This window comes from Pyrus communis, chromosome 8, assembly GCF_963583255.1.
Source record: "Pyrus communis chromosome 8, drPyrComm1.1, whole genome shotgun sequence".
NCBI classification, from domain to species: domain Eukaryota; kingdom Viridiplantae; phylum Streptophyta; class Magnoliopsida; order Rosales; family Rosaceae; genus Pyrus; species Pyrus communis.
Window position 1 is genome coordinate 1,425,433 of NC_084810.1, and position 27,942 is coordinate 1,453,374.

Here is a 27,942-nt window from a genome sequence, read left to right on the forward strand (position 1 = left end):
CTATTATTTTACCCTTTTTTCGAAGTACTTGACAATATGAATGTGTAGGCACAAACGGAATCGAATTCGTAGTGACGACAAAGATTTTACATAACTACGAATCCGAAAATACTTTTGTCAAAATTACTATTTTATATTTTAAATTTTTTTCATAATTATTATTTTAATATTTTTTGATTGAGTATTTTAAATATTTTACTAATTTATTTTTGGCCCGTGGGGCCCACATCTCACAACTCTCCGCTTCCCTCTTGCCATGTGTCCCTCTCTCCAAACTCTCAGCTTTTTCTCTTTCACCTTTCCGGTAACTTTTTCCCCGACAGAAACAACAACAACGGCCACCACCACTCTTTCTCCAGTGAACCACCCAAACCACCAACCCTTCTCGTTTTCAAACACCACAAGCACCCTGTATCAGAGCCAGCCCTGAGATTTCAGGGACCCAGTTCAAAAGCCAATTGGAGGCCCTAAAAAGCACTAAGAATTTTATTTTTTTTTTGTTCAAAAAAATAATTTTAGTTTTCAATTGAACTTTTATAAATTCTAATAGCACAAACAAATTTAACAAATCAACAAGTGGAAAGGTGGCGTATTGTTTTTTCTTAACTATTTAGAGGGTCAAGGTTCGAATTTTCATGTTATTGTGTGAAATTTTTATATTATTTTGTGAAAGCTTGTGCATTTAATAAAAATAAACTGAAAAGATAATGGAGACGAGTTTCGAACCCATTTCCTAGGCCGTTGTAAAGAAGCAATAATACCAGTTGCACTAAGACTCAAGTTTGTAATATTCTACACATACTACTATACATACATAAATGCATGCAAATTTGAAAAATCGGGGCCCTTCCGATTTGGGGACCCTGTGCGGTGGCACCTATTGCACCCTCTCAGGGCGGGCACTGCCCTGTATGGACATCAATCCTGAGAACCTAGTTTCTGTCGTCGAGCCAAGGAGCTCCGACGAGGAATTTTAGTTTCCCGACAAAGATCTCGTCGATTCTAGGGAAGGTAACGTTCGAAAACCCTTTGAAACCTAGTAGATTGTGCTTTGGTGTACATTTTGAGTAGTTTTGAGAAGTTTGGTGAACAGAGCCAGGGAAGTTTCCCGGCCAAATTTTCCAGTTTCCAGCTTTCTCCTTCGTTGGGTCCGGCCAACCCCCGAGCCCAACCGGTCAATCCAACCCGAGAAAAAAAAGGGAAGATCCACAGCCCGGATCCAGATCCGAGCCCGGGATTCGGCATGGCCCACTTACCAAATGGAATATTCCAGGAATATTCTCTGGAATATTTATTGACATATTCTCTGGAATATCTTATCTTGACTTTTTCGAAATTTTCTCAGAAACTCTCCTAAACTAATTTCGATGTTCCGAGTCCCTTTTTGACATTCATTTAGTGAAATTCCCAAGTTTTATTGTAGTTGACCGCCTGAGGCCGCTCGGTTGACTTTTTAGGGTTGACCGTTGACTTTTTCATTAACTTTTTTACAAAATTTGTCTGGGACCCGTTTTAGCGTATTTCGACGCCCTGATTCCAAATCCACACTCTATTTTCGCAAATTTAATTGTTTTAGTTGAGTTTTACTAATGAGTCCCCTTATTATGCTTAGGTACGTTTAACATAGGCGATCCATATTTACTCGTTCAAATGGATGCGACCTCGCAACTATCTGTGAGTGGGTCTTTTCTTTTATATAGTATATATATTTATTAATGAATTTTCTAAATTTCATATAACTCAGCATTAATCACTTGTTAATTATAATTAGCATATACGAGTGATAGAAAAAAAAATTTCAATGTGCCGGAAAAATAGGTCGGTACACCAAGTGTTATAGTCCAATTGACTAGATTTAAAAAAAAAAATAAAAAAAAATAAAAAAAAAAGGTTTCTAACTAATTGTATTATTATAAAAAAAATTACATCTTTTTAATAAGTAGTACTTGTGTTCTATATAAACTCATGAAACCATTGGCATTTAGGGTAGAAAATTAGAGTTAATTCTTACTCTTGAGAAATAGGTTTTCCCATTATGTTTCTCTCATTCTTTGTTGTTCAATTTCGAGTCATGTCTTGAAAGAAATATATAAAGTTCGTCAGAGTCTGAAGATTGCAGCTGTTCGACTTCGGATTATGATTGTTGAATTCTGAGAGACAGATGCCTACCCAACTACTAGCACAAGTAGGGGCAAAATTTTGTCTTTTAAGACACTGCATTTGTGCAAGTCTCAATCTCCAAATTTATCGGTCTTCCTTCATCTCTAATTATCTTTTTAATTAAATTGTTATTCGTTGGCAATTTCAAACAGTTGAATCAAAACGTGATGGTGATTGGTGAGTGCCAAATTTGATTGAGTCGTTTAGAAACGATGTTCAAGTCTTCTCCTTAATTAATTAGCCTTTGCCTTAAGTTTCTCGAAAGGTAGACTACCGACCAAGGAACTTTTTTCTACCCGTATCTTTGAAGTTGATCTGTTGCACGAATAACTCATGAAACCAAACAATTAATTAACAATCCTAGCTTAAGAAAAATTAATACATAAGACTAATATATAAATTAAATGGAGAATTTTTTCTGTGTACCGAAAACATGGTCTAATACGTCAAGTGTCATTGGATTTTTTTTATTATTTTCAAGTATCTAACCACTTGTATTATGTCACTTGATGTCCAGAGTCATGTTCTCAACGTATTGAAAAATCTCTAAATTAAATGATACCAATGATGAGCGACGAACATGCACGCCATTGCATGGAAGTGCGTAAATATTGCAATAGTTTACATTTCTTACAAATGATGAGTTGACATCACTTTGAAAAAGGGTAATGTGGAGACTTAATTTCTAAACCAAATTTTGTAAACTAAATGATGTGAATGTTGATAATTAAATTATTACTTAAATGTTGATTAACATGCTTATTTCCTATTGATGACATGTCATTTGATTTGCAAATTTGGTCTCCCTAACATTTTCCCTCTAAAAATCTTTGGTGCTATGACAACCTAAGTGTCGCATCATCACTCTAACGGAACTTTAAACAGAATTACACGGCAAGTACAACATCGATTTGGAGAGCAAAATGTGGAGGAGAACATTGATCCCTTAAGGGCAAAAGAGTAATGATAGGTAAACTAAATTTGTACACTAAATTTGAAAACTAAATGATATGTTACTAATAAAAAATAAGTACATTTATTAATAATTAAGTAATAATCCAATCATTAGCTTCCATGTTATTTAGTTTACAAAATCTAGTTTATATTAATCTTGTACACAATTAATGTTGTCACTACTACAATATAGGCTATCACCGGCGGACCAAAAACCAACAAGAAACCCCGATTTCTGTCGGAAATTTGGCAAAAATCCGACATAAAACACTGCAATGTCGGATTGGAATAGCGACGCCATTGCTACCGTCACTAAAGGGCTTCAGCGTCGCTTTGTTCGCTTAATCCGCCACTACGCAGCGTCGGTTTAAAGCGACGCTGATGTTAACGTCGGTTTAAAGCGACGCTAGTCAACAATTAACTAAATAAAATATGCAAACTAGTGACGGTTTAAAGCGACGTTAGAGAACAATTAAATAAATAAAATATGCAAACTAGTGACGATTTAAAGCGACACCACCTTTGATAATAATAATTAAAAAAAAAGTCGAAATCTGTTTCTGTATTCGTTCTCAAATAATTATAACTCAAAAAAATTATATAATCGAAATAATAAATTTCAATTTTAGGCCAAAACAAACAATAATAAAAATAATTCAAAAAAAAAATAGTGCCATAATATACAAATGTTTTACATCTAACATTCCATATAATTTACAAAAATTCATCCTCCATGCTTTCCTGTGCTTGCCTTTGTCGAAGACCACATATTTTGTAGCTCCATAGTGCCATATATAATACTAGCAACTCCATGCTGCCATGCTTGCCATCAGATCAGTGCTCCAATACTTTACTACTTCAACATTAAGGCTCTAATCTCTATAGATTAAACTCAGGTTTTATACCTTTAAAAAATTATGGATCTGCGATTTCCAGTGTCCTTGCTCTTCAGATCCAACATGCATAAATACAAAAAAAACAATTAAAAACCAAGAAACAAAAATAAATTTTCAATTTAAGCATAAAACTATTTAGAATACAAAATAGAAACTAAAATTAATAATCATAATAATTTAAAAATGAACCACCTTCAAGCTCTTCCTCCTCGAATTGGAGTTCTTCAGAATGTTGATCTTCAAACTGGTGATCCAAAGCAAACGGGGAAGGAGTTGAGGAAAAAATGAAAAGGAGGAAGAAGGGGACGCACAGATGAAATGGGGAAGGAGAAGAAGAAAGTCTGAAATTGGGGGAGAAATGAAAGCACGGTTGAAATGGGAAAGAGAGGGGTTTAAATATGGGTACTTAGTTTGCGTCCGTTAAAACCGACGCAAACATCTGACATTTTTTTTGAAATTCACATAGCGTCGCTTTAATGAAACTCGCGTCGCTTTAATGAAACTAGCGTCGCTTTTAACCGACGCCAACTTCTGACACACTTTTTGAAATTCACATAGCGTCGCTTTAATGAAACTTGCGTCGCTTTAATGAAACTAGCGTCGCTTTTAACCGACGCCAACTTCTGACACACTTTTTGAAATTCACATAGCGTCGCTTTAATGACACTAGCGTCGGTTAAAACCGACACTATGTCTCTCCATCCATTCAAACAAGCGGGAAATTTCCCGCCTAATATTTCAAATACTATAATTCTATATATATTAATTTTATAACCCTAAAAAATACTATAATAATTATATATATTAATGTAACAATTTTATACCCCTAAAAACTATAATAATTATATATATATATATATATATATATATATATAAATTAAATTTTAAAAATTGGTGACCGTTGGATCAGTTTCAATATACATACCATTCAATTTCTTTAAGTGTTATACATACAAAATAAATAAATTTAAATCTACTTAATAAATATATATATATACACACACCATTGAACTTGATGGGATACAAATTCTATGGAACTTTTCGATGGTTATAAAACGAAAAACTAATTTAAATCAATATGTCGCTTAAAAGCGACACTGGGTTTCAAAATATTTAAAAAAACTAATTTAAATTGAAGATCGAATTCATTCATTCTATTCATATAGGGTCAAGGAATATAGCTGTAAAAAATCATCAAAATCGGAGTTAAAATAACCGTTAAATCGTGATTTTTCGTTTATAACCGTCGAAAAGCTTTGTCCCGTTACTTGATCTCTGAATGTTTTTTTTTTTGTGATTTTTTGCTGATGTGATCTTGAAGCATATGCAAACAAGTTTGACGGTTGGGATCGTTGAAATTAGTTTCGGAGAATTCGTATCCCATCAAAACAATAGATTGACTAATACTTAGAGTTTATTTATACTTTCATTAAGTATAACATAAGATTTTGTGGTATCTACTTGTGTAAATATTTTAATTTGAAGATCGAATTCATTCATTGTATTCATATAGGGTCAAGGAGTGTAGCTGTAAAAAATCATCAAAATCGGAGTTAAAATAACCGTTAAATCGTGATTTTTCATTTATAACCGTCGAAAAGCTTTGTCCCGTTACTTGATCTCTGAATGTTTGTTTTTTATGATTTTTTGCTGACGTGATCTCGAAGCATATGCAAACAAGTTTGACGGTTGGGATCGTTGAAATTAGTTTTGGAGAATTCGTATCCCATCAAAACAATAGATTGACTAACACCTAGAGTTTATTTATACTTTCATTAAGTATAACATAAGATTTTGTGGTATCCACTTGTGTAAATATTTTAAATTGAAGATCGAATTCATTCATTCTATTCATATAGGGTCAAGGAATGTAGCTGTAAAAAATCATCAAAATCGGAGTTAAAATAACCGTTAAATCGTGATTTTTCGTTTATAACCGTCGAAAAGCTTTGTCCTGTTACTTGATCTCTGAATGTTTGTTTTTTGTGATTTTTTGCTGATGTGATCTCGAAGCATATGCAAACAAGTTTGACGGTTGGGATCGTTGAAATTAGTTTCGGAGAATTTGTATCCCATCAAAACAATAGATTGACTAACACTTAGAGTTTATTTATACTTTCATTAAGTATAACATAAGATTTTGTGGTATCCACTTGTGTAAATATTTTAATTTGAAGATCGAATCCATTCATTGTATTCATATAGGGTTAGGAGTGTAGCTGTAAAAAATCATCAAAATCGGAGTTAAAATAACCGTTAAATCGTGATTTTTCGTTTATAACTGTCGAAATTAGTTTCATAGAATTCGTATCCAATCAAGTTCAATGGTGTGTGTGTGTATATATATATATTAAGTAGATTTAAATTTATTTATTTTGTATGTATAACACTTAAGAAATTGAATCGTATGTATATTTAAGCCAATCCAATGATCACCAATTTTTTAAAATTTAATTTAATATATATATATAATTATTATAGTTTTTAGGGATATAAAATTTAATTTAATATATATATAATTTAATATATATATACACACACTTTATGTCGCTTAAAAGCGACACTAGTATTTAAAAATTATTAAAATAATGTTTACGTCGGTTTAAAAGCGACACTAGTATTTAAAAATTATTAAAATATATGTTTACGTCGGTTTAAAAGCGACATAAACATTTAATAACGCTTATAAGCGACAGTAAATCCGACGTCATGTTCAGTTAGTGTCGCAACTGCCTAATCCGCTACTATATTAGATTAAAGCGACACCACCCTCCGACACTATAGCCCCCTTTTGTAGTAGTGTGTGATAATGGCAGCTCTAGGAGGAGTGAGGAGGAGGATGAATGATTTCCCGCCATTGTTGTCCACGCTGAACGGAAACGGACGGCCGAGATTCACTATGACCAAAGTCAGGAGCGACGGAGGGCTCTTGATTTCGCGGCGGAGAACCAACGCCGGCGCTTGTTAAAAAACGACAAGGCGAGGAGGCAACCTGTGTTACCGTTTTGAACGAGATCACATCCAATTGATCGTGCATGATTACTTTACTTGATTAATTACATAATTTACATTAGATGGTCGAATTAATTGTTCGATTTTCATAAGTTGTATTTGGATGTTTTCACATAGTTATATTCGGCCTGCCTTTTTGAATTTGTATAATTGGTAATTTTTGTTTCTTGAGAAAATAGAAATTTTGGTGGGTTTACTTGATTAGACCATCTTCAAAGGAGATGTCAAATTTTAAATCTAAAATTTAAATTTGAAGGCTTAAGTGGCACTTTGACAACTTTTAAAGTTTTGTTCTCCAACTGATATTCCAAATTTTAAACATAAAATAAAAATTCATATATATTTTCTTTGCATTGTGAATGAAAAGAAAAGATAATGCTTTAAACCAATAAAAATTAATAAAAAACATTTAATAATTAATTAAAAAAAATCTGAAAGTGTTGTCAAATTTGGCAGCAAGGGGGAGAGATGTCATTTTATGTTATGCCACATCAGATTTGGTTTCTTGATTGGAAAACATTAATGTTGTCTTTTATTACTGTTATTGCTGATTTGAGCATTTTGACATTTCCTTTGAAGATGCTCTTAGGCAATTCTCACTTTAATTTAAACAAACGTACGTAGAATTGAGTACGACCAAAATACATGATATTAAGTAACATTTTTTAAGTACAACGATATAGAGAATTTCCCTACGAATTACTTTGGGTACAGCCAATAGATGCCTTTGAAAATTTTGGGGCACGCCTATACAGATATTTCTATTGAGTTTTGGCTATAGATCGTAAACTGCTTTGTACATCAACAATACATCAACGAATTATCTTTGGCCACATAAACTCGCATTCAATACAAAGCTTTTACGTGATGAAGATAAACTTATAATAGTATGCAGATTTGTTTTATATCTACCTCTCTAATTACATGACTTTACACGTTGGGAGAAGATAAAAAAAAAATGTACATTTTGTAACTTGACATGAAAGTTCTTGTTTAAGTTTTGATAGAGCTAGCCCTTTGTAATCGCATTTTGTTTAATTGGGTCATAATAACAGTGCACAAAATTATCAAGCCTACATACATACTTCACTTATGTTTTGGCACATACATTTACAATTAATTTATTTTAGTAATTGAAGTGGTGCCAAGTAATTCATTAACACCCTTCCAAATCTAATTAGGAGAGTAAATTAAGTAGTAAGGAAAAGCCAAACCGATACAATAAATTTGTAATTCATGTTAGAACAAGGTGAGAAGAATCAAAATCATTATAAATATTTGCGCGAATGGGTTGAAGAACTATTTATCTTTTCGTGATACGAGAAACCAGAGAGAAATTAGTCCCATAATAAAAGTAGTGTACGACTACTCCTAGCTGTGACAATGGCAGCAGCTCGCGACGGAATGAGGAGGGACTTCCCGCCGTTGTTGTCAACGCTGAACGGGAACGGACGGCCGAGATTCACCATGACCAAAATCAGGAGCGACGGACGGCTCTTGATTTTCATGGAGGAGGACCAACGCCGGGCGATTGTGAAGCAGCCATCTGAAGAAAAAGAAGAAGCAACTTCTGTGATTTACAGCTTTGAGAAAGATCTGAACCAGTTGATGGTGCATGATTACTTTAGTTAATTATAATTTAGATTGGATTAGGTCGGATTAATAAGGGTTCTTTAGATATAGATCCTTGCAACTCTTATTTTCTAGACAAAAACCCACCTAGTTATAAACATGTAAACAAAACCCAAATTTAAAAATGACTACCAAGTATAGAAGTAATTGACCTATTATTACAAAATATTTACAATTTGTACCACAATATTCAAAATAAAATCAATAAATGTTATTACTCACCTTAATTACAATAAAAAATACAATTATTGCACATATTATTACCCCTAACACACACATATATACTTCAAATGTATATATTACTACCATAAGCTTAATATATATATATATATATATGTACACATATATAGTTTACCTATATGAACGTATAGTATTAGTATTATATATATATATATACACACACACACGCGCACACACACATATACATGCATAGTACTACATATATGATCAAACATATTAAACTAATTAATCTACCTATATTTAAATTTATGATGAGCAAATAACATATATTTTGTAGGTAATTTATTTTTCATGTATTATTACATATATTTGGCACATTTTATTGTTATAAGATATATGTACAAATAATAGGTAAATTAATCTTGAATAAAATACAATTGCTTTATTTTGCAAGTAAATTAATTTTGAATCAAATAACATTTCTTCATTATGTAGGTATTTTATTTTGTATGTATCATCATATATATTGAGCACATTTTATTATTATATGTACAAATAATAGGTAAACTAGTATTGAATAAAATAATAACATTTTTTTTATGTAGGTATATTATTCTGCATATATTTGGGTTTGCTTTTATTATGTAGGTAAATTATTTTGCATGAATTTTTATGTATATCATGCACGTTTTTTGTTGTTGTTATATATATGTGTGTGTGTGAAATAATTTACCTACATTTATATGTAAAATATAATTTTTATTGACTTAACTAAGCATGTATTACTACATTTATTAGGCATGTTTTATTGTTATTATATATTATGCAATGAATTTATTATTTTTTTAGTTTTGTAAAATCATTAATTCTCCCTTACAATTTGTATGGAATTAATTGTGTAAATCAAACATTCAAATAGGGGTGTTTTGGGCATTGAAATTTTTTAAATGTGTAAAGTCAAATATAATTAATGAATTTGTTGATGTGGAATCTAGTCAATGAGTTTTATTCCAGTAAAAAACTTATATCGGGTTTTATGTGGAGAAAAATAAGTTTCATGGACTCAAGTCATATTTTCAGGATTAATAAGTGATTTGAGCATGGTTTTTCTTAATCTTTGAATTAAATAAGGTGTATTTTGGAGATTTCATCCGACCAAAAAAAATATATAAATATTCAGTTTGTCCTCTTTATTATTATTTTATTTAATTTTGCATGGCCTTGAACACCAATATCATCTTATTCGCTCTGCAATTTGTTTGAATGTTTGTGCGTTGAGATAAATTGGGTCGAAAGTTTGGATAGACTGTCTGATTAGATCAATCTTTAAAATACATGAGGAATCAATATTAAGTTGAATGTGACTAAAATAAAATGTATTTATATTTTATAAGAGTTATCATATGAAATATATCGGATGCTCTACATAAATTTTTTCTTGTGATTTTTTTCTGCATAAACAATTTCGACGCCCCACGATAAATTAAAAAGGTGACGTTGGAACATCCGAGGTCATATTCAATATAATACTTTTAAGTGTTGAAAAGAAACTTCTAACTGACTATATTTATCTTTTCTCAATGTTCTACCTCGCCTGATTTAACACGTGTGGAGAAAGATACAGACAATATTTTGCATGTTGCATGTACTCCAATTGGGCCATGCTAATATACGTGATAGGCCAATCACTTGATTTCTTTTATGTACTTGATTTCTTTTATGTGGCCACCCAAGATATGGAACTTGGACTCTTGGACTTGGCCTAATTGGACACTATTTGTTTCAGTTTCTGAACAATCCACAGATCATTTCGATTCTATTAGTAATGAGTATTTAGAATATCACATATTGATCAATCAAAAAGAGATTCAACAACTAAAAGAAATATTAATTTTTTGGGATCTTTCTTTTCTTCAAACGGAATGAACAGAGATAGAATTAGATCGATTCCCTAAATGTCTTTCTGGATATTCCTTAATGTCCCGATTATTCACGAAACATGTAAACATCTTCTTCAGGAAGAAACCAAAGAATTTACTAGGAATTGTACAAGATTCATTTGTTCTTTTTTCTCTAACAAATGGTCAAACTTCATCTGGGTTTATGTTTTTTTTTTATAATTGGAATATTGTTTTACGTTTTGAGAAATGCTAAGGGGATTTTCTCAAAAGTGGGACTCTCCATGGATTCTCTGCAACTGCATATTTTTTACACAATGTCTTATAATATTGACACGATAAATGCCGTTAAACTGTAAGGTAACAGACAGTCTAAAAATCTCATTTCAAGAGAGTTCCCCATAAACATTTCTCTTTAGGTTTTACTTTCAAACTCCTAGGCCATATAATAACTTATAGGACCTTGTTTTGCATAATTTATTCTTATCGATTGCACAAAATACGATGGTTTGATGAAGAAAATATGTCTTACATATTGAGGACAAAATTCCCTTTGCAATAGTTGTTACTTGTGCCACACCCTTGAATTATGTATTAAGAAATGAGAAGGATTTAGTTGATTAATCATTAAAGAGTGAAAGGATTTAGTTGATTAAAGAGTGAAACTAACATGGGTAGATGATTCACTCACGAATAAGAGTGCACTTGTTGACCAAAATATAAGATAAGACCGCACTTAATGTGGAAGGTTGACTAGATTAATGGTCAAATTAACGAAATGCATACTCATCAGTCTCATCTATAGGAGCAGAAGATACTTTACTGCAGTGATTGAAGGTAATTATCTTCATGCACTATGATGCGGATTTGATCCTTACATAGTTCCCTTTCACTACTAATTAACTATTTACTAGCTAACTCACTTATGCTATTTAATGTTTGGTGTAACAAAATGAAAAGCAAATAACAAGGAAAGAAAGGGTGGTGTTATACACATACACCTTTTTTTATCTCTCACACAACCCTATTAATTTATGTCATTTGATCTACTTCAATTCATTTGATCCGTCAGTCAAAAATTTAGAGGTGTGTGTGGAAAGTAAAAATAGTGTATGGATGAAAAGAGTTTGACTCCTTAAGGTTAAGGCGGAGTTCATCTTCAAAATACTTTGTGGCCTATTTATAGAACTCTAAACAACATTTACAGAACTCTATGTTTAGATTAGAACTGTTCATATTATAAATTACTATATATGCAAAGATAATCTCTACAAAAAAATCAATTAAAAATAAGATTGTTTAGTTAATAAATTGTAGAAAAATGAATAGATAGTTTGTAAAGCTTTTATTGAACATGTCAATTGATTTTTATGAAGTTCGATAACTAAAAGATTTTAATTTTAATTGATTTTAGTAGAGATAATCTTTACGTAATGATTTATAATATAAAAAGTTTCAATTATAAGCATAAAATATTGTGAGTGGACCACAAGGTATTACAAAAAGGGTTTCTCAATCCTTGAGGACGCAAGTCTTTCTCGTATGGGGGAGATTTTTCAACGTGACTAGTACACGGGGTGGTACACCACATGTCACTATACAAAAGGTGAGATATGCATGCTAAAAAGTTAATAGCTTAAAAAATAAACCCATCATTCCTATTAAAACATATGATGTACCACTTGTGTTCCCGTCACAACTAAAAATTTCTCCTTGTATGGATATATAGCACCACCCCAAAGAAATCACTCTCAAAATATATTACTTTATAACTCTGCTGTACAATTTGAAGAAGTAAGAAATTGCTAACCAACCACATCAAATTTCAACTTTTCCCTTGGCACGTTCTATCCCCAACAACCCATGCAGACACTGAATATTCTACTAACTGTAGGAGATAAAAGCAGATCCGAAGCCAAAACCTGCCCTTCCTTCAACAAACCAAACCCTAAACCTACACTGTCAAAAGTAAAAGTCAATTATTATCTGTGTTTTTTTCTTCATATATGTGGGATTTTCCATATCCCTTTTGATGGAGAAGTAGTGTTTGTTATCTTGGTAACTTTCTGCTTCACCTGCCTTCTTCTGGTGTTATTTTCTTCAACACAGTTATCCACTTTTACCACATCAACTCTTACTATATGATGATCTGATGTTCCTTTGGAAGAAAACACTGAGTATGATCCAGGAACAAATTTGTAACGTGAATTTGCAGATGCCAATATATAATCGACTCTCGTTCCGTACTTGCATGTTCCCTGCACGCCTGCGTCAAAGTACAAATTTAGGCATTTAGAAAAACAGTAGTGCTGAAGTGCAAACCAGTTAATAAGTTAATGTTAGGGTTTCGGGTTTGTTTACTTTGGCCTTTGGCAATCATCACTACTGACTCATATTCTCCTTCAAAGTCCTTAGCATCTGTGTATTGCTTGCTCTTCAAGTATCTCATTACTTCAACCTTAGGCCTTGGTTTCCCCATATCCTCATAATACTGCAGCCAAAACAAATTAAAGGGTTGTTAAAGTATATAATGTGTACGGTTCTTCTCTCAACATGACTTTTTTTTCCTTTTTTTAAAGGACGAATTGCTGAAAATATTGATAGATTAGATGTCAATAACAAAACGGATAGACATGTTATCCATACAAAATCGATATTTTTGATAAAAGCTGGATGTCCTGCACAGAGAATTTCTGATAATTTGGAAGTGTAATCATGTCTTACCTTTACAATATCTGTCCATCTTTCTTGAGAATAGTCTGACTCATCCAAAGAATTGAGGCCTCCAGCCAAGATATGGGGCTCATTGCTTGATTGGATTATAGCATTGATCTGCCTCATCCTCCAGCTCTCATCAAGATGATCGAGGTGGGTGCAATGGAAGTTTACTTCTCCTGCTTCAGGAACATCAATGGTGGCCTTCAGGACATTCCTGTGTGTCGTTTTCATCAAGCACCCAAAATTCCATTAATCTTTTTGCCTTACACGATAATATTCTAAACTACTTCACTTTATAGAAATGAGACTCCAACTCAAATGTAAGGAGTTTGACACATTGTCTTAACTAACTGACCTAACCTAAATCAACATATTTTTTTAATTACAAAGGATATTCTAAATTATGATCATTTAAGTGAAGACTCGAACATAGATGCAAGAGAGCGACCATCCTAGAGTATCCTACTTTCATCTTTATGCCTGATTTTCACTTTTCACTTAAATAATTCAACTTGGCACTAATCATGATGTTCTCGTTGCTAACAGAAAAAAAATGAGTATAATTTTCTTCTCTTCTAGTCTCATTTTATTTGAACGGTCACGATTAACCTACGTAAACATCTCACATTGATTTTTTTATTTAAAAAAATAATTTAAAAAAAAAAGGGAGAGAGAGAGGAGAGACTGGTGGGAAAGAAGAAAATCTTAGTCCGAAAAAATAAATCACAAATAGTTAAGGGGAATGCTGCCTTCTCAATCATGCAAATTATTTAATTAATATAATCCACCTATATCGCAGACTTGCAGGGACGCCAATGCATTCCTTACCTAACATTTACTTTTATAATACTTGTTAACAGAGATATTTCGCTTTCATTAAAAGGGGGCTTAAGATTAGCTAAGTAGGATTAAGAGGCCTTCTGAAAAGATTTTCCCATCATTTCAAACCTTTCCCAAAAGAAACCTCATTAGATAATAATGCAAGCAATTCTTTCTATGGTTCCAAGTTCCAATCCATCAAGTACAATCTCAACTAACTTCTCAGCCAACAGTTACATCTGTGAACTCGAAATTTTAGGTACAAATGTGAGTTCGGTCAGTTAAAATTGAATGAATGAATGAATGTAGAAGTCATGAGAAAAACCAGAAGATAATATTAAAAATTTACAAATTTGGTTGACAACTCTGCAGAACACAGCTGTTAATGAGATAATTACAGACCCAGTAAAACACCAAAAGTTTCTACCTAATACATAAAATACGTAAAGACAACCCAGACAGGCAATTCAAGCACTTAAACAGATAGACCATCGAATTTATTTAAAAAACAGGTATCAATTCTAAGAGAAACATTTCAGTCTGCCAAAAGTACGGTTCAGTATATTGTCATAATAAAAGTAGTTCAATTTTTATTTTCAAGTATATAATCCCTTGTATTATGATATTTGTGTACCGTACTATGTTCTTGGCAATAAAAAAAAATGAAACTTTAACAAAAAGCTCCAGGTACTGTTTACTTTAACGAAAAACCACATTTTTACTCTAAAAAGTCAATCATGGTACTATTCACTTACAACACATTTTTTTCATTTTTGTTAAAACTCAAAGTTTTCAAGCCATTTTCATTAATTTTCCTTAAAAAAAATCTCTCCAATTCTGATATGGGCAAATATGCCCTGGCCTTTGAAAAGTTACCCAAATAATTTTAGACTGTAATTTGTAGTAAAGTTTGGAACTTTATAATAATTGATGACCTTATGAAAGAAAGGAAGAGATAAAAACAAGTGAAAATGTCTTTAAATTTGTTTTTGTAAAGTTTGGGACCATAAACTTTGCATTCAAATGAAAGATATTTGCTTTGGAATTAGACCACTTTAATTAGTCAACATAAAAGCAGTATAATTATCATCCCTATCAAAAGACAAAGGATTTTAATGAGAAATTAATAATCCGACTACAAAACGGACGTTCGTAATTTAATAAACTGTTAATATATGGAGAATTTTACTTGGTCAAGTTAATAGTTCGGCTATGGAATAAAGATTCATATTTTGACAAATGGACGTTATGCGTAGAGAATTTCTAACCTGAAATCGGTGTCGTCCAAGATTTTGACGATCTTGGACCGCTTAATTGGCCATTTCGACAAAATAGCGTTGCCGTACTCCGGCGCCCAGCTCTCGGCAAAAACATAATTCATTCCCAACGCCGCCGCCAAGTCAGACAGCGGCTTCATATCCTTCTCCTCCTCCGCCTTCACATCCTGCAGCGCCAAAACATCAGCATCCATCTCTCTCAAAACTTCAAGAACCGTCCGATGACTTGTGTACAAATCTCCATCCGCCGCAGCCCCACTTCTTAAAACTCCAGAAAATCCCAAACTCGACGATCTAAGAGTCGATTTTCCTGTGACCGGAGAAAAAGCATCTTCCTTTGCTCTGCCTTCCGAAAAGCTCAACTGCCGGTTTTTTAGCAGCGAAATCTCGTTATCCGGCAGATTGATCGAAACCCTTAACTTAGATTTCGAAAACTTCTGCTGTTTCGTGAGATTATCCGAATTGTTCTTTGGATTTGGATGCAGGGGACTCTGTTTTAGAATGCTCTTCGGACGTTCGCTTCCCGAAGACTTTGTTCGACCAACGTGCTTATGAAGCTTCAAGCTACTACCTCCATTTTCGCCGTCCAAGTTCCCGAATTTCTCGGCTTTCGGAACCGCCGGCGCCATTGAGAAGAGAGCAGCGTTGAAAGTCGCCACCCGAATCGGCCGCTCTGGTTTTGAGTCGGTATTGGGGTGTACTGCCGCCAACGCATGAGTGGCATTGGTTTCATTTTCGGGTTGGGATTTTCTGGAGCTTGTTTTTCCGAACTTTTTTATGACGACTTTGGGGCGGGAACGGCGGCGGGCCGGCCAGCGGAGGAGGGAGCAGAGGCGGAGGAGCTTCTTGTTGAGGATTTTGAGCATTGTGGTGGAGTTTTTGTTGGTGGGAGTTTGTGAGAGCATGGGGATTTTTAAAGGGAGGAATTGGAGAGAAGGGAAGGTGCAGAGTTGTTTTCTACAGTGGCTCTGTGACGGTTGTTTTGGTGTGAGATGAAAATGTTTGAACTTTGAAGGAGTCTTCTGAGAAATGGGTTGGTGACACTTGGCAGTCAACCATAGCCATGATGATTTTAGCCTAAGTTAGTCACACCAATACGCTTTCGTCTTTGCACTTGAGTTTGAATCATTTATCAGCAGTTGAGAACATGTTTATTTACAAGAAATAAGAATTAGAATTATTTTGATTTTTAAGTTTCTTGCGTTTACTGAAATATAAGTAACGAAATTACTTGACAATTTTAACTTTTTTTTGCGTTTACCTATATGTAGGAAATCGAAAAAGTGTAAATTTTCTTTTGAAATTCGTAATCAAATACCTAATAAATAAAGAGAATTGTTATTAGCACTTCAAAAATCTCATTCTACACTCTAAACTTTCTATATTAGGAAAGAAAAATACGCTGGTGAGAAGTGTAGACTGAGATTTTTGGAGTGTCAATAATACTTCCCTAATTAAAAATTAAATTAATTAGGGGACTAGTTGATATGATTCCCTTTTCTTACTTCTCTTATGTTTAAACTTTCTGATTCTTTCCTCTTTCCATATTTGTTAAGTAAAAAAGCCCTTAGTTTAATTTATAACACGTTTATACTTACTGATGTTAGAAATCAAAATGATTTTGATTTTCAGTTTCCTACGTACGTTAAAATACGGGTATTGAAATCATTCCAATTTCTAAGTTCTCTTCGCATATGGAATTGACGGGATCTAACTTGAAATCCATAATCAAATACTTGAAAAATTAAGAATCAAATCAACTATGAGGACTATAGTTCGAATCACATTACTTTTTCCCTTACCTAATTCATGACTTCCATCAGACCAAGTAAATAAACATAGAGTGTAGACTACTGCTCAAGTCGTTGTAGAGAATAGTAGACACAGGTAATAAATAAGAGAATACTAAAGATTCAAGCCATAGAATTATGTCGAACTAAAATACAATAACGAGTTATAACTAAGTCACGCATTATAAAATGTGTGGATTAAGTCATGCATGTGTAAGCATGAAAAAAATCAAATAGTGAAACTGTGAATAACTCATAAATTAGTTATAGTTTGTTTAATGGTATTTGCTATCCGGATAACCGTAGTAATTCTAGAGTTAATGTATACATAAACCCCAACTTTTGAAAGAGATGCATTTATTAGATAAAAGGTCAACACTGGCTCTACCCGTTGTTCTAATGATTCATGATAACTCGACGGATCGCACATCCATTGTGCTAGCAATGCCTCATTCAAATATTTGCCCTATCAACTTTCGTGGTAGGATAGTGGCCTACCATGGTGGTGACGGGGGATGGGGAATTAGGGGTTCGTTTTCGGAGAGGAAGCCTGCGAAACGGCTAACACATCTAAGGAACATAGCAAGCACACAAATTACCTAATCTTGACACGAGGAGGCATTGAAACAAAAATAACAATATCGGGCTTTATAAGTCTGGTAATTGGAATGAGTACAATCTAAATCCCTTAACGAGGATCCATTGAAGAGCAAGTACTAGCCAGCAACTGCGATAATTCCAGCTTCAATAACTGATATTTAAGTTGCTGCAGTTAAAAAGCTCGTAGTTGGACCTTAGGTTGGGTCAACCGGTCCGCCTTTTGTGTCCACCTGTTGGCTCGTCCCTTCTACCGTCGATATGCTTTTGGCCTTAGTTGGCCAAGTTGTGTCTCCGATGTTGTTACTTTGAAGAAATTAGAGTGCTAAACAAGATCCCTTTTTTTTTTTTGTTGAAAAGATGTTTTTATTCAAATAGAAACCTAAAAAGCAAAATTAAATTGGCTCTAAGCTTTGTAAAAACCAAAATAACCACCACTATAAAAGATTTAATGCATACTTTAAAATGAGATACATTAACTCTATCATTCTTTCATGTATTAATATGTGACATGTTGTACCACGTGATTATATTTAATTCCAATTCCATACAATCCTATTCCCAACTGCTCCAGGAAAAGAAAGAAATGGTGATGCAATTTTTACCATTTGTATATAGCCTGCCTAATTGTTTATTGGACTCCAGAGCAATGTCGTTTTTGGGATTTTGATTAAGATAATGTTAATTATTTTTCAAGTAACGACGTCCAATAATAAACATGGAAAAATAAATGTAAATAATTATTATTTGAAAGGGGGAAGAAAAAATTAATATGAAAATGGAGAACCGTACAACCACAGACCATGCATGCAATGCAAGTAGGATTCTTATTGCGAAAGCCACGTCACCTGAAATCCGGCGTATCCTACTCTCCTGTGCTAGCTTAGTGGAAGAGATTTTTTTAATATACCAGAAACACAGCTCGACATACCAACTGTAATAATACAAATGGTTAAAAACTTAAAAAAAAGAAAAATTCAACAATTTATTTTATAACGCTTGTTGTATTAAACCGTATTCCCAACGTATTGAAAAATTTCTCGCATAATGGGAGCTGGACTGCTCGAAGTGGAGCCCAATGTTTTGAGAATGAGGTGTGTGTATCGCCTGTGGGCTCTCTTCTCATCATCCTAAAATCTGAAAAGGGGCCCATTATTCTAGAAGTATACGTATACATACATACGCATACGAAAAGAACATCACCCTCTTGTTAAAACATATTATTATGCTGTCAAATTATTAACTTAAGTTATGCCAATTCTCTTGTTTTAATATTTGGTGTCAGGTTAATGGATCTGACAAAGTAACACGTCAAATATTTGAAATGGTACATACAACTCTAAGGATCTTGGTCTGATTAAGGGCTCGTTTATAAGTACTTTTAAAACGACCAAAAATTATTTTGAAGAAAAATATTTCTAGGTTCTAAAAGCACTTAAAGTGCTTCTTGCAAGAAGTACCAATTATGTGTTTCTTGTAAGAAACACTTCAAATGCTCTTCCAATATCCACTTTAAGTGCTTACACAAGATTCACTTACATTTTTACTAAATATTGATTTCAAAAATATTTTTACAAAAATTAATTTCAGTCATTTTAAAAGCAATTTCAAACGAAGTATAAGTCTCTTAAAATGAAATTCCTTAAATATATATATATATATATATATATATATATATATATATATATATATATATATATATATATATATATATATGTAAGTGTCACCTCGTCAGCAATTGACAAATGGGGCAATACCTGAAAACGAGAAGAACTTAAGTACAGCTTAGATGCCTTTGTCAATACGTGAAAAAGTTAATTCATACAATACGTAGTTGATTGCTTAAGATACCGCCACAAAAATATCCCCGAATAGAGTCCCCTCCTCCACAAGACGCTCCCTTGACTAAGACCGGTATCATCCTGCAATACAGATAAAATGGTGACGATATATCAGAAAAGCCAAGAGTGCTGGACAACAAATGTTGACAAAAATGGAATCCGCATTCTCTGAAAGATGGAAGAATTATTAAATGGGGGCAGGGAGGCACAGATAATTACATACATGTATATATAAAAGATTAGGTAACTTGGGGATTTGTTAATTTATGAATTAATGGGGTGGATCTAGCCGGATTTGATGCATCAAGAAAGATGCCGATTGCATGGCCATGGACACTGTAAGCACTTATAGTTACGCTCCTATGTTTTCAGCAAATTGACAGCTCTTTTCTGATGTCCCCACGTATAATTCTCATCATTCATATCATTCTTTTCCATTTAGATACACTGAAACATAACAGTATTTTTGATCGTTCAATATCAAACAACGTTTTAAAAGGGAAAGATGAAGCCAAGGCATTTCATGAATACCCCGCCTAGGAGAAAGGCTTAAGGCGTGAGGCAAAATCTTACAGGACCTAAAATTATTAATATATATTATATATATTTATAATATAATCAATAATAGAGTCGAAATCAAACATTATGGTAGAATAATCAACAATCAAATAAAAAATTTCCTCACCGTCGGAGAGAAACCTAACCTTCAAAAAAAAAAACGTAACAGCATTTTCGATCGTTCAATGTCAAACAACGTTTTAAAAGGCAAAGATGAAGCCATTTTAAGAATACCCTGCCTAGGAGAAAGGCTTAAGACGTGAGGCAAAATCTCATGGAACCTAAAATTATTAATATATATAAGGAAAACTAATGAAAATTGTTTGAAAACTTTATGTTTTAACGATAAGGACAAAATAAAGGGGAAAGTGAATAGTACCAGGATTAACTTTTTAGTATAAAAATGTGGTTTTTCGTTAAAATGAACAGTACATGAAGTTTTTCGTTAAAGTTCCCATATATGTATTTATAATATAATTAATAATAGAGTCGAAATCAAACATTATGGTAGAATAATCAACAATCAAATAAAAAATTGCTTCACCGTCGGAGAGAAACCTAACCTTGAAAAAAAAAAGAGGCCCCAACTAATGCCTCATGCGTCTAGCGAGAGTAGGACAAGTTTAAGCCTACTCTCGCTAGGTAGAGGCGTCTTTTCACTACCCCTCCCCGAAGGCCGGCTAGCTAGGCGCGCCTCAAAGGCTTGATTTTATAACACTGATATCAAATAATGCAGTTTTAGTATTTTCGCTTTTGAAAGACGGAAACGAGCAGTGAGAATATATATATCTAAGTGCCTCTCCTTGTCCTTGTCTCTCCTACGTATAGAGAGAGAGAGAGAGAGATCCGTGAGTGTGGAATTATTAAAGATGTTCTTGTTGTCTGCTAGAGATCATGGGAAGTAGGGTTTTTCAGTTTTGGTTTTTAGCGGAAGGTCAGCTGGCTACTGGTCTTTCTAACATGCATGTAGGGTTTACTTTCTGGGCACAATTTCATCATGCATATGACATAGCATTGAAGGTGCTATAGTGCTTTGGTGCCAAACGTTTGGGGTCCGAATACTCCTGGCTCTTTTGAGTTTCGGCCGGTTATGTTGCACCGACAGCTATCGATTTTGAAAACCGGTTCGACGTCCAACTAGATCAATTCAGTTACAAAACCGAACGAAATTAGGCAATTATACTGAATTTGTGGCAAACCAAGCGGGTCAATCCGGTCGGTTTGGGCTTTAGGGTTTCTTTCGACGATTTAATATTCTAAATTATTTTATTTTTATGATATATGAGTTTAATTAAGAGGAATGAACAAACTATTCTGATCAACTGATCGAATTCGGATCTGCTTAAAATATTTAGGTTAAACTATAATGAAATTGGCATGACGACAAAATACATCTTAGTGTCAGATCAAGAAATATATTCGATATTCTTGTGTAAGAGAATAAATATTGCTTGGCACTGTATCATGCTATGCAATTAGGAATCCGGAAGATTCGTGAATCGTGTCCGTTCATCATACATTGTGGGGTCAGAAATTATTTTTAATATTTTTATTTAAAATTAAACACAAACTATACATAATAAAAATTGATCGCTTGATTAAGATGAACGAACACAATTCACGGATTTTCAGGATCTTCTCCAAAAGGATCCGGAAAGGATCCTGTTGGTGCAAATAGTAGGTAGCTTTTTATGAGACAATGAACCAATCATTGGCCTATTTATGGCCAGAGCTTTCAATGGTGTATGGATGTTGTTTTTCCCACCTTTAATTTGATGGGTATTTTTAGAAGCCTAATTCACATGGCCAGATGCCCCAAAGATTTGCAGTTTTTAAGTAGTACTAAACATTGAGTGGTGCGAAAAATGAATGGTTAAGGTTAAAAATAAAAGATTTAATAGTTGTGGAAATTAAATCTAACGACTAAAACACATGTAGCATTAACAAAGTTCTAAAAGGTGCTAGACGTTAGTTGGGCAGTGGGTAAGGGTCTAGTGCCTAGGTGGTTTTTTTAATTTAAATTAAATTTATTATATAACATATAAATAAATGTCTACTTATATTTTAAAAAATACATAATTGTATTGAATATATAAATTGCAAAATAAAATGTCAAGAATTATTAAGTATTAGAACATATGGAAAACATGAGGAACGAATATATAATGAGTGTTCATCCAAATATTAAACAATTCTCTTACAATTTGTTAAAAAAATAAATTGCGAAATGAAAATTATCTATTTTCTGTCTACGTGAGAGTCGCGACCTAGGTGAGTTCGATGGGCGCCTATGCAGATCTAGGCACCCTTTCTTAATTTTCAAACGCCTAGGGTTTAATCGGGACGGTGGTCAGTCATTTATTGCCTAGGTGGGGCATAAGTCGCGCAAGACAGAGACTTTTATTGACTCACAGAGGCATTTCAACATTCCCCTGGCCACAAGTCTGGCTTTCACATCGGCAGTGGGTTTCAAACCTGAGACCTCCAGTTTTTAGTTTGAAGGAAGCCTCGCAATCCGCTCTTTATCACTGGACCACCAGCTCATGGTTGTAGTGTTATTGATCGATGAGTTATAATATTAGTGATCTTACAACGACCGATAGAAGTTAGTTTCAACTTTTTTGGATGAATCTTCTGCATTTGCTTTCAAATAGTGCAGGTTAAAAAGTGTGGGTGGATGCTTGTGGAGTTGTCTTCTCCTTTGATACGAGCGTTATTTTTCTGTAAGTAAATAATTTCATAAGAAGGAATTATTAACTTGCTGATATGAAATTTTGAGGCTTTGAAATATGTAAAGCAGAATTAAACCAAAATAAAAAAAATAAAAAAAAAAAAAAAAAAAAGGAAGTCGTCGACAGCAGGGTTCGAACCTGCGCGGGCGAAGCCCAACAGATTTCAAGTCTGTCTCCTTAACCACTCGGACATATCGACTTCGTGTTAATTGTTTTCTAATTATTTAAAATATGTTAAAAGACCATATAAATTACAACCACATGGCATCACAAAAATCTGCGGTCAAAGGTAGAGGTGAATGATATATTTTTTTTTTTTCCAATTGCAGGAATAGAAATTCATATTCTAGTTCATCCTGAAAAAAAAATTTCTTTATTTCTTCCTTCAACGTAAATGAAATTCACGGTAAACTATCCAATCCAACCCAATTCCGGGCACCAAACGAGACGAAAACTGTAACAATTAAGTTCTTTTTATTTTGTTTTAGGTCAGAAAAATCAGGTTGAAAAGAAACAGAATGAAGGGGCACTGCAGAAGGCAAATTTCATAAAACGAAAAAACCAACTTCCTACCCTTTACAAACTCTTCTGTATCTGTATCTTTTTGGAGCTAAACTATTTGAACAGTGACCCAGAAAAAAAGGAGGACAGATTCCACCATATAGCAGGAATGAGTTTAGCACTGTCTCCTCCATTGATCCAGTCACCGTTCTCGCTAGAAAGTTTACACGCTAAGGATGAGCATACCGCACATTGATCCTCCGCTGAATCGGGGTCCTACAAGAAGGGCAATCCTTCATTCCTTGTTTCTTGTGAAGCTCATTGCAATCTGCACAAACAACCTGATGTGCACACGGAAGGAACACCACCGACATCTCCTCAGATAGGCACATCACACACTCGCGGTCCTGTCTCAAATCCGGGGAATTCCTTACCTTCTTGGAGCTTGTAGCGTTTTGGTTTCCCTTTGTTGCCAGCCCACCTTTTCTGTCTGACGGGGAACCTCCAAAGCTTCCGGCAGCGCCCCTTCTTAGTGCTGCAATTCTTGAGGAGTCGGACTTCAACTTAAGTTCTGATAACTTGCTCTCAACTTTTCTAATGTCTTCCATATACTCCCGCATATCATATTCTGCGCTCAGTTTGATCCCGTCCTCCTCCAATTTTGTCAAAGCTTCACATTGTTCTCTTTCTTTTCTTATGGAGTCAGCCTGCGCAAGTATTTTCTCCTTTTCTATATTCTCCCTTTTCCATCTAGCCTGTAAAATTTAGTAATACTAGTGAGAAATAACAACCAGAACAGCAATGTATATTACCAAATATGCAACGGGCCATAAAATTATACCAGCACAAAATTGACTAGAAGAAAGCTAGTATTACACGTGTGTTTGCCTCTCTACTAAATTTTCTTTATTTCTTCATTCTGAATAACTAGCTTCCTTATTAATTATTATGCTCAGTGAGAACAACTGTTGACTTAGCAGCACCGCACGCAAACAATTTTCTGAAAAACAAGGCCCCACGATTCTTATCATGAATTTATGCCCTTGTTCACCTGTTCACAAAACATAATCTTGAAAGGTAACTGTTATATCTACACGTTGAAGTTGCATACCTCGATTTGATGATGGACATTTTTTGCCTTGCCTAAATCCTGTTGCAGTTGAGCCACCTTCTTCTTTCCTGTCTCAAGCTCTTCCTGCAATGCGCTCCTCAGCCCCTCCCATACCTGGGCCCTTTTCAGTTCCTTCTGCTCCCTCTCTAATGCTTCCTGGTTACGTGCAACGGACTCTACAGCCATTCTTTTGGCAGCACTCAATTCCTCTTTCAGAGTGGAATTCTCCAACTCAAGCCTACAGATTTTAGAGGTAGCTTTCTCAACCTGGTCAGTTGCATTACTTAATGCATTCTTTAACTCAGAGATTCTCTTCACCGTGTTCTCCTCCAACATTTGTTTCTCCTTTTTAAATTTCTCTGCTTCTGCCTTCTCTTGCCTCAGTATTTTAAGTTCAGGTCGTTCCTTACCAAGCCTATGCGAAACCTGCATGACCTTCTCATTGGCCCAATTAGTCCAGCTTTCTAGTTCATTGTGCAGCTCCTCCAGCCGAGGAACTAGATTCAAAATCAGCTCATCCCTTTCATCTTGCGCGACATACTTTCCTAGGGACTTATCATATGGGATGCCAGCACAGTAATCAAGAGGAACAAGATCCTTCAGCTGAGGAACTGACTTCAAAAACAGCTCATCAATCTCATCTCTTGGGATATCCTTTCCTAGAGACTTGTCATCACATGGCAAGCCAGCACAGCAATCATGATTCTTGGGGGATGCCGGGGTCTTAGCCTTAGGTCCAGATTTCTTTTCCAAACAAGACTTCTGCGAAAGCTTGGGATCTGTGGGTCGCAAGTAAGATATAGGTAATGTTACTGTGCCACCTGTTGCTAGCGAAGCAGATGAAATCTTGGTTGAAGCATGATGTCTTCCATCAGAAGAAGGGATGGTGGCTCCAGCTTTGGCACTTGACTTTGAGGATGCAACTGTTGCTTGTTCATCGGGAATTTCAGGAGGAGGCTTTAGCCTCTTCTCTAGAACAAAACCACCAATCGTGACTTTCCCTGATTTGAAGCCTCCTCTTTTCTCATAAGCGCTGTAATTTTGATCCATATGGACGGACTTCTTCCGAAGTGCTGCTAATTCTTTCTTGGTGCGCCCCTTTAGAGCTCCTGACTTTTCTTCAGAGGTAGATGTCTGAGATATTGATTGGACATTTTCACCAGTGAATCCTAAGCATTTTTCCAGACTATCTAGCATAGATGACAAACTATCTTTCTCAGAAGTTACCTCTTTGGGTGCATGAGAATGTTTACGGAAACTTCCAAATTTGAGTGCTTCAGGAGGATTCTTTTGAGCATGGGCAGGTGGTGGCTTTGAGGAATTTGCTTCGTCTGCCTTTGAGCTTAATTGGGGAGAAGAAGAATCAGAGGATTCTTCAAAACCAAGAGCACTAAATGGATCACCTTCCGATGTACAGGCTAGCAAAATGTTCAAGTCACATATCAGCAGCCACCACATTGCTTCTGCAACTGATAACGATGGCCTGACCTCCCTAACCACACTGATCATTTCTAGCATTGTGTATTCCACCAGGTGCTGCAAATTAAAAAACTGATCATTTGAGGCATCAATATCTTTCTCTTTCTTAAGAACCTCCAGAGTATCACTAACAATATTTTCTAGAGGGTCTTTACCACCAATGTAAAGGCCGCCTCTTGAAACAGCCTTTTCAGCAACCTCCTCACTGTACCCATGTTCAGCTACCTGCTTAATTGCACTCCGGAAAATTGCTTGCAAATAAGACAGCAATAGTTCTTCAAGCTGGCACACAATTGGGTCATCCCAATCTGCACACTCAAAATCTCCCACTTCCACTTCTTCTTTGGGCTGAACCACCCCAGCCTCCGCTGACTCATTGTCACTCAATTTTTGGCATTCCTCCAAAGGTAATTCACTCCGAGGGGTTACAGTTAGGGGTGAACCGGGTTTAGTTGCATTCTCTGGAGAAGGGTCAGCTAATTTTCTCTTGTTCTTACTTCCTTTTCCAAAGGATGCACCTCGGCCTTTCCGGGTACCACTGTTGACCATTTTTTTCTTACTACGAACAACAAGAACTAACTCCTCAGTATTTTCACCGGTCCCTTCTAAATCAATTAACCCTACACGACCCAACCAACAAAACAAGTAAATAAACAAAAACTGAGAATCTTGACCAAAAACAATAATAAATAATTTGTCAAAAGAGAAATGTGCAATCATATTCTAAAAAATTTCACAATTAATCCCTAAAATTTAAATTCTTCGATTTATCAAATAAATAATCACAAGCAAGATATGCATTCCTCCTTCTTCAAGTTCAATTAAAAATTAACACGAAATACTATCAAATTTCATACCTCTCAGCTACTAAGACAGAACAAATAGGTACAGGAAGCACTTCACCTAAAAGCACTTAAATCGTACGAAAGTTGGAGAACAAACAGATTAACCGCACAACCCAGCAGAAATCAAACAACGCATGCAGCCACACAAGTCCAACTACTGAAATACCAAAACATCACCGACAACCCATTTCTCCAAAAGCATCAGAAACTCGATGCCCAATTCACAAAACCCACCAAAATTTGATCCCGGTGGGTGCAAAATCTCTAACGTACACAGCAAAAGTAAGAACCCATATGAAAAAAAAATTGGAACTTTATACCCAAAATCGAAGAGGCGTACCGGGCGAGCGCTGCGGTTTTTGGGTCGCCTGAAAAAAGAAGCAGCGTAACGATAAAGACGAGGAGAAAGTTGGGGGCGAGTGGCGAGGAGAGAGAGAGAGAGAGAGAGAGTGAGAGAGAGAATGAGCTTCTGTTGTGAACAAGCGTTTGGGGTTTTGGGGATTTTTACTTTTTTTGGTCAAACGGAGTTGGTTTGGCATGGAGTATGTAGGAGTCACATAACCAAATAAAATTTGATCCTTTGCTTTTGCACATGGCATCTTTAGGCCCAATTTTTGCTTTTTATATGGAATAAGTTATAAAATACAGACCCTATGTTAATTAGGGTAGCCATTTTTACACACATTTTTTTTTATTTTGCACATTCGTTTTTGTTCGTTAATTTTCTTTTGATTGTCAAATACCAACTTACATATGTCAATTAACTCAACTCAATCATTTCCCTTCATAATAGTTTGCTTCATGCGTTATCTTAATCAATCAATTCATGTATTTTAATATGTAAATTATTGATTTCCCCTACAGTTATTACAACTTGTAATTTAATATATGAAATTCATAAATATATTAATTAAGGGGTAGTTGAGATCGTATTGGTTTCTT

The 27,942-nt window shown here is 34.6% G+C and overlaps 2 protein-coding genes and 1 non-coding gene across 6 annotated transcripts; all 3 read right to left on the reverse strand.

Annotated features, from left to right (window-relative positions):
• Positions 1-12,445: 12,445 nt before the first annotated feature.
• On the reverse strand, positions 12,446-16,496 carry LOC137743748 (uncharacterized). The gene is made up of 4 exons (XM_068483692.1): positions 15,538-16,496; positions 13,457-13,664; positions 13,094-13,223; positions 12,446-12,998 (listed from the first exon to the last, which is right to left on the reverse strand). Exons 1-4 carry the CDS (start codon positions 16,449-16,451, stop codon positions 12,733-12,735), a joined length of 1,518 nt encoding a protein of 505 aa, XP_068339793.1. The 5' UTR covers positions 16,452-16,496; the 3' UTR covers positions 12,446-12,732.
• A 6,685-nt stretch (positions 16,497-23,181) lies between these two features.
• On the reverse strand, positions 23,182-23,263 carry TRNAS-UGA (transfer RNA serine (anticodon UGA)). Its single transcript has one exon. It is a non-coding gene; the product is annotated as a tRNA-Ser (tRNA).
• A 256-nt stretch (positions 23,264-23,519) lies between these two features.
• LOC137742239 (putative E3 ubiquitin-protein ligase RF298) lies at positions 23,520-27,521 on the reverse strand. 4 transcript variants are annotated; one of them, XM_068482056.1, is made up of 3 exons: positions 27,341-27,521; positions 24,677-26,775; positions 23,520-24,320 (listed from the first exon to the last, which is right to left on the reverse strand). In XM_068482056.1, the coding sequence occupies exons 2-3, from the start codon at positions 26,702-26,704 to the stop codon at positions 23,796-23,798; spliced, it is 2,553 nt and encodes an 850-aa protein (XP_068338157.1). In that variant the 5' UTR covers positions 26,705-26,775; positions 27,341-27,521; the 3' UTR covers positions 23,520-23,795. The 4 variants fall into 4 exon arrangements, with proteins under 4 accessions (XP_068338157.1, XP_068338158.1, XP_068338156.1 ...); XM_068482057.1 differs by having other exon boundaries at positions 27,321-27,521; XM_068482055.1 differs by having other exon boundaries at positions 24,677-25,810; positions 25,904-27,521.
• Positions 27,522-27,942: the final 421 nt, after the last annotated feature.

Coding starts and splice junctions, on each gene's coding strand:
- LOC137743748 (XM_068483692.1), bottom strand. CDS start 16,451: ATGCTCTCACAAACTCCCACCAACAAAAACTCCACCACAATGCTCAAA. Junction 13,224..13,456: donor GATGGACAGATATTGTAAAG/GTAAGACATGAT, acceptor TTTTGGCTGCAG/TATTATGAGGATATGGGGAA. Junction 12,999..13,093: donor GATGATTGCCAAAGGCCAAA/GTAAACAAACCC, acceptor ACTTTGACGCAG/GCGTGCAGGGAACATGCAAG.
- LOC137742239 (XM_068482054.1), bottom strand. CDS start 26,875: ATGATTGCACATTTCTCTTTTGACAAATTATTTATTATTGTTTTTGGT. Junction 24,321..24,676: donor ATGTCCATCATCAAATCGAG/GTATGCAACTTC, acceptor TAAATTTTACAG/GCTAGATGGAAAAGGGAGAA.